Here is a 6,896-nt window from a genome sequence, read left to right as displayed (position 1 = left end):
TTGGGCGCTGGGGACCCCACTCCCTCTCACAGTCTTACAGCCCTCTACCCCCTAAAATAGTCCCCTAACCCTGTCACCATTCAGCCTCCCCCCACGAGGCTGCAGCCGCCAGATTCAGGGGTGCCCACCAGCGCCCCCAAAATCCCACCTTCCCCCCCAAAATTCCCTCCTCCCTCCCCCCCAACAGCTCCCGGGCGGTCGTGGCCCCTTTAACAGGAGACTGACAGACGGCTCTGAGTGGCCAATGGGAGGCAGCGTCGGCACCGGCAGGAGGCTAAACCCCGCCTCCGCACGGGCCGGGAGGGGTCGCGCGGGCGGAGAGCGGAAGGCGGGGCTCAAGACATGTCAGCCAATAGGCGTGCGGCGTGAGGCAGCTGGGGCGGGAGGCGGAGCCCGGCAGGGAGATGATGTCACCTGGAGCGAGTGGCGTGCGGCGTGGAACGCGAGTCGCGACCCCGGATCCCGGCGGTGGCGCGCGCCGGCCCTCGCGCCGCACGAGACAGGAGGGGTGGGCGGGCGGCGAGGTGGGAGTAAAGGTTGTATTTTAAGGCGGGGGCGACTCCCGGAGACGCGTTTGGGTTGCAAGGTGGGGTGAATGCCGGGTCGGCAAGTGCACCTTACTCTGCAATTCCTGCGCCCGCCTCGCCCGCCTCGGGAGCTGCACGCGGCACCCCCACCCCGCCTCCCACGCTGGGCTCCCCCGGCGGACAAGGTTAATGGTTCGCTCCGCCCCGCCCACACAGAGGACACCCACTGGCTCCCCGCAGCGTTTCAGCACTCGTGGGTAGGACCAGCTACACAAGGGGTTTGGCCTTCGTCCTCAGACACTCCTAAGGGTGGGGGGGCGTTGTCTTCACGTCTGACTCCCACTCAGACCCAGTCTGGGTCCCAGCCTCCACCCTTGGACTTGTCCCTTAGGAAGCTGTCCAGCTTCTACCTTCAGACCTGGGGGAAATCCTGTACCTGGGCTTCCTCCGGGCCTGGTCTCAACATCAGCTTCTTTCCCTCCCCCACCTCTCCAGACCCTCTAACCCCGGGATGCAGGACAGACACACAAACACTCAATGAGGGGCAAAGATCTTTAAATAAGGAGCCGGCGACAATAAATACTGTACAAGGGGAGGGGAGCGCAGGAGGGTCCAGATCTGTGGTTTCAGCCTCAGGACTCCAAGGACCTGCAAGGAGGGTGAAGAGAAGGGCGCCAGGCTTAGGGTAAGGGGCCCAGGGAGGGATGGGTAAGAGCCAGGGCTGGGGTTCCAGAACCAGGGCTGAGGGTAGTGGGTTGGGAGTCAGATCTTGGGATGGGAGTCAGCTAAGAGTCCCCCCAGGGTTTTAGCCAGAATGGCTTGGGGTGAGAGTGTGAGTCAGGTCAGAATCCCAGGAGAGGACCCATGGCTGGGGGTGGCAACCAAGATTTCAGGAATCATTGGGAGTCTGGGGATCAGGCAGGCCATGGAGACCCCAGGGGAATGGTGGCAAAGGGCTCACGAGTAGCTCTGGTGCTGCTGGCGCCGGCGGGCAGAGCGCATCTTCTCAAAGCGGGCCTCCATCTCCTCCAGCACGCGGGGTGTGTAACGCACCACCAGCTTCACCGAGCCCTGGGCCGCCTTCAGCAGCTCCACGGCCTTCTCGTGCTGCTCACCCTCGACGCTCTGCAGGGATGTGCACAGACAGCTGGGCGTGGGGCCCACCGCTCTCACCCAGCCCCCACCCCGGAAACAGGTCCCGCTGTAAGTGATCTGCTACCAGCCCTGAGGTGCCCAAACCTCATCTCCTCATGGGAGACTCATTAACTCTTGGCTCAGTGTCCTCCCCCAAAATTTTCCAGGTTCCTCATGTCAGGGACAAGCCCCATATGCCCTCCGTCACCGAGCCAGACCTCCAGGACCATCTTCATCCCCTCCCTCCCTCCCACAGACCTGCTAGCAGCCCCGTGCCTCCTGCCCTGACTCCCTCTTCTTTGTCCCCACCACCCTGGCCCCAGCTGAGGCTTGGTCCTCTCCACAGTGGACTCTCACTCTAGTCTCCCCCCTGACCTTCTGGCCTCCAGCCTCTCCCCTCAGCCCATTCCCCACAGAGTCCCAAAGGAGTCTCTCTACTCCTCCAAGCTGAGCCTCCCCTCCCCTACTCACAGCCCTCCCAGGGCTCCCCAGAACCCTTGAGAAAAAGCCCCAGCTTTCTAGGCTGGCACTCAGGCCCAACAAGGCTGGCCCCAACCACCCATCTAGTTATGCCCCCGTTTACTATAAAAACTAGCGATTTTAATAACCCGCATGCCCAGCCCTCCATCAGAACCAAGCTCTTTCTCTTTATCTCACAGGAGTGTCACGGCCCCTACCTGCCGCAACCTCAGCCAGTAACACCTTCTCTACCTTATGTGCCTGGAGAACTCCTACTCATCCTTCAAAACCCAACTCAAATGTTCCTTCCTCTGCAAAAAGTTCTTTCATCTACCCTGGTCTGGTGCTACATCACAATGCTTTGTGCTTCCTCATTCTTATCTCCCTGATTGGGGCTATTTCACTCAGGGTCTCTCTCCCTTATCAGAGAGGGAGTTCTTGAAGGTAAGAGCTGAAGCCAATTTTTCTCAGGGTCTGCAGCAGTGCCTGCACTTGGCTGGATAGAGGGGTAGTGCTCCGTCAGTGTGTGTGGAATCAATGTCAAAAACAAGGACAGGCTTTGACCCTAGCCCTGCCCCAGCCTCCCACTCACCACACCATTCACCGACAACAGCTGGTCCCCACGCTTGAGGCCTCCGTGGCGGTCGGCCACTCCTCCAGGAATGACACGGGAGATGTAGATGGGCGAGTTCTGCTCCTTGCCCCCCATGATGTTGAAGCCCAGGCCCTCCTCTGTCTTGGGCAGCTCCACTACCCTGGGATGTGCATGGCCCTCGCTGGCGGTGAAGGCAGCAACGGTGGCCTGGGAGACAGGAAGCACGGGGAGGTGAGGGCCTCTCCATCGGGGACATGCGGACTAGGGTGGAGGATCTGGGCCAGGGAGAGCGACTGAGGCCAGATAGCTTTTCCCAAGCACGAGGTGCCTGCCTGCCACAGTTCAAAAGATTATTTCATAATGACCGCGTGTCCCTTTTGGCTCACTTTGATGGTTCAGATGTCAAAGAGAACGTCTCCATTTGGTGCGAATGTATCTTGAATACTCAACACTTGCCAATCTCACTTTTTAACAGAGAAAAACAAGGCCTGGAAGAAGCCGAGAGCCTTCAGGAAGCAGCAAGAACGGCATCTAACTCTGATTTCATCAGATTTCAGTGTTTACTGATAATTCATTGTTTCCACTGGATCGGTGTTTAAGGTTATCTTCTAGTCAGGCATTCGGTACTAGTTTCAATTTATAGTAGATAAAGATGCCTTTCATGACATTTATGAGAGATTACTTAAAATAAACTATAGATAAGTAATAGTAAGGGGGGTACAGAGATTTGGCAAAAATCATGAAGGACAAAGCAGGAATGAATGACATTAGGAAGTTCCATGGATGCTGTGAGTGATGGGGTGGAGGGCGCCTACCTTGGCTGTGGCGTGGGCCCGGATCTCAGCGCTGCCGGTGATGTCCAGCGTGTCATAGAGCTGCTCATACACCTGTGAGGATGCACAGCATCAGGGACCTGCCAGCTCCCGCCTCTCCCCAACCCAGGAGTCCAGGCCTGGCCTCTCCCACCATGAACTGTCCCACCCCACACCTGGAGCGGGAGGAAACTACAACTCCCGAAGAACCCCGGAGCTGACGCACGGGCACTCCCGAGGCGGGCCGCCCCGGGCGTTGCTGGGAGGCGTAGTCCCCGGCCTTGGGGCGACCAGGAAGAGCACTGCAGCCGCCAACTCGTGCCCGGCGCCGCGCGGCGCTCACCTCGCGGATGGCTGAGCAGAAGCGGCTCTGCAGGACGCGCTGGAGGGCCTGCAGCTTCTGCGGGGGCAGCTCCCCGCTGCGCTGGAGCCGCTCGAGGAGCTCCACCGCCCGGGACACGTCTGCGGGGCGGGGGCGGGCGCGTAGACAGAGTCAGAGACACCAACGCGCAGAGAAGTCCCGAGAGATGCGGCCAGAGCCCGAGTAAGGGCCAGCGCGGACAGACCCGGGAAGGGCAGCTGGGTGCCGATCGAACGCCCACAGAGTCGCCAGTGGCAAGGGCGCCCTTCATCCCCGGGGCCCCCATGTACACCCAGGAAGGGGTGCAGTGGGCGCCCCTCCCCGCCCGCTCGCCCACGGACCCTCCCACACCCACTAACCGCGGGACTCACGACGCCCCGCCCCGCCCACCCCCGCCCGGCCCTTGCCGGGGGAGGGGCGAGGGCGGGGGTCCAGGACGCGGGCCACGGCCGGGTGGGCAGGGCCCCCTGGCGCGCTTACCCCGCTCCAGCCCCAGCGGCTCCACCAGCGCAGCCATGTCGGCGCCGCTGCGGCGAGCCGCCCGCCCGCCCGGTCGCCAGTGGGGAGGGCGGGGCTTCCGGAGACCACGCCCCCGGCGACGGGCGCCCCCTGCGGAGGCGCGGGACTGCCTGCGCTTCTCTCCCTGCGCCGCGGCCGCCGCACCTGCTCCCGCCCCTGTCTGTCTGTCCTATTGCAGCCTCTGTCTGCACCTCCGTACATCTCTGTCTGTCCTGCCCCCCACACATGAGTGTCCCCTCTCTATCCCTTTTTCCCACGCATTGGGCAAACGTATATTACACATCTGGGCCCAAGATGATGGACAGGATGGTGAGCAGGCCAGACAAACCCACTGCCTTCACGAAGCTTAGGCTAGGATGAAGGGAGGGGTAGACAACCAGCTATGACTGTGATCAGAATTGGGCGTGGGGAAGGGATGATCTAAGAGGGACATTAACAGAGTCCTTGGAGGTAAAAGAATCAAGGGGAGGGATGTGGGTCACTTTCCAGGCAGAAAGAGCCCATGCAATAATTGCCGTTTGTGATGGTGAAAATGTGGGCAGGATAGTTATGCATGTTGAGGATTTTGAACTTACAATAACTCTGAAGAATAAAATGTGGAATTCAGTTGTGTGTTTGAAGATCACTGTGGCCACCGTGTGGCGACTGGATTGGATGGGAGCAAGAGTGGAGGCAGGGGACCAGTCAGAAGGCTTTCCGAGTATCCCTTTAGGTGGGCCGATTTGGAAGGGCCTGGCCATGTCTTGGTGAGTCACTGTATATGAGGACAGGAAGATGGAGGAGGGGATATAAAGGTGTTTGTGGGGCCCTAGGCAGTTTGGCTCAGTGGATAGAGCATCAGCCTGCGAACTGAAAAGTCCCAGGTTCGATTCCGGTCAAGGGCACATGCCTGCTTTGCAGGCTTAATCCCCAGTGGGGGGCGTGCAGGAGGCACCCAATCAATGATTCTCATCATTGATGTTTCTATCTCTCTCCCTCTCCCTTCCTCTCTGAAATCAATAAAAATATACTTTAAAAATAAAGGTGTTTGTGGGGCCTTTTGCTCAGATAGTCTATGTTGGAGGAGGTTTATTGGACATTTTGAATTTGAGCAGCCTTGTGCGGTATCTACAATCTGCAAATATTTTTGAGAATTTGGACAAAGGTGGTAAATAAAACCATATGAGTGGACAGGAATGCTGGGGCAAAGCAATAGAATGAAGAGGACCTAGGATTGAGTCCCCCAAACTTCTAACATCTAAAGTAAGGAAGAGGGCTTCTCCTCAGCCTGGGCCCTGGTCGGGGCTCGTGCAGGAGGCAACCAATCGATGTGTTTCTCTCACATCGATATTTCTCTCTGTCCTTCCCTCTCTCTAAAAATCAATGAAAAAAGCCCTAGCCAGTTTAGCTTAGTGCAGTGATGGGCAACCTTTTGAGCTTGGTGTGTCAAACTTCGCCAAAAAACTGAGCATAACTCGGGTAGTGTGTCACTTTAAGGAAAAACATTATTTTGCAAATGTTTCATCCTCAGGAGCAGCAAATGTTTCATCCTCGGCATGAGGCCGCGTGTCATCAGAAATGGCTACGCGTGTCAGTGCTGACATGCGTGTCATAGGTTCGCCATCACTGGCTTAGTGGATAGAGCATTGGCCTGCAGACTGAAGGGTCCTGGGTTCGATTCCTGTCAAGGGCACGTACCTTGGTTGCAGGATCCTCCCTGGCTTGGTCTGGGTGCGTGCAGGAGGCAACCAATTACTTTCACATTGATATTTCTCTCTGTCTTATCTTCTCTTTTCCACTCTCTATAAAAACCAATGGAAAAATATCCGCGAGTGAGGAATAAAATAAAAAAATAATAAAGTAAGGAAGAGGAGAAAAAAAATGGCCAGAAAAGGAGGAAAATCAGGTGAGAGAAACCATGAGAAAAGTTTTTAAAAAGAGGGTGGGCAGTTGTATCAGATGCTGTAGACTAGGGGCCAACGGAATGTAGGAAAGATTGAAGTGTGGCTGTACCTCACCACTGGCTGGATGGGGGTATGGCGTCCAGAAAAGGGCTTTTACAAAGCCAGAGGAAGTTTGCAAGTTTGTCTACATGTCTCTCCTTCATAGTATTTCTTTTTCTTTTCTTTTCTTTTCAATACATTTTATTGATTTTTTACAGATAGGAAGAGAGAGATAGAGTCAGAAACATCGATGAGAGAGAAACATCGATCAGCTGCCTCTTGCACACCCCCTACTGGGGATGTGCCCGCAACCAAGGTACATGCCCTTGACCGGAATCGAACCTGGGACCCTTGAGTCCACAGGCCGACGCTCTATCCACTGAGCCAAACCGGTTTCGGCTTTCTTTTTTTAAAAAAATATATTTTATTGCTTTTTTACAGAGAGGAAGGGAGAAAGAGAGTTAGAAACATCGATGAGGTCCGGGTGAGGCCGCGGGCCCCTGGATCCAGGTGAGCCTGGGCCCCGGTTCCGGGTGAGGCCGCGGGCCCCTGGATCCGGGTGAGCCT

The 6,896-nt window shown here is 57.0% G+C and overlaps 1 protein-coding gene across 2 annotated transcripts; it reads right to left on the bottom strand.

Annotated features, from left to right (window-relative positions):
• Nucleotides 1-1,065: 1,065 nt before the first annotated feature.
• Nucleotides 1,066-4,445, bottom strand: LIN7B (lin-7 homolog B, crumbs cell polarity complex component). 2 transcript variants are annotated; one of them, XM_079799634.1, is made up of 6 exons: nt 4,369-4,445; nt 3,871-3,989; nt 3,531-3,602; nt 2,713-2,922; nt 1,489-1,652; nt 1,066-1,175 (listed from the first exon to the last, which is right to left on the bottom strand). In XM_079799634.1, exons 1-6 carry the CDS (start codon nt 4,403-4,405, stop codon nt 1,160-1,162), a joined length of 618 nt encoding a protein of 205 aa, XP_079655760.1. In that variant the 5' UTR covers nt 4,406-4,445; the 3' UTR covers nt 1,066-1,159. The 2 variants fall into 2 exon arrangements, with proteins under 2 accessions (XP_079655760.1, XP_079655761.1); XM_079799635.1 differs by having other exon boundaries at nt 2,725-2,922.
• Nucleotides 4,446-6,896: the final 2,451 nt, after the last annotated feature.

The sequence above is a fragment of the Cnephaeus nilssonii genome (genome assembly GCF_951640355.1).
Source record: "Cnephaeus nilssonii genome assembly, chromosome: 20".
NCBI classification, from domain to species: domain Eukaryota; kingdom Metazoa; phylum Chordata; class Mammalia; order Chiroptera; family Vespertilionidae; genus Cnephaeus; species Cnephaeus nilssonii.
Note: the sequence above shows the minus strand (reverse complement) of the source record. Positions and strands in the feature narration are given on the sequence as shown.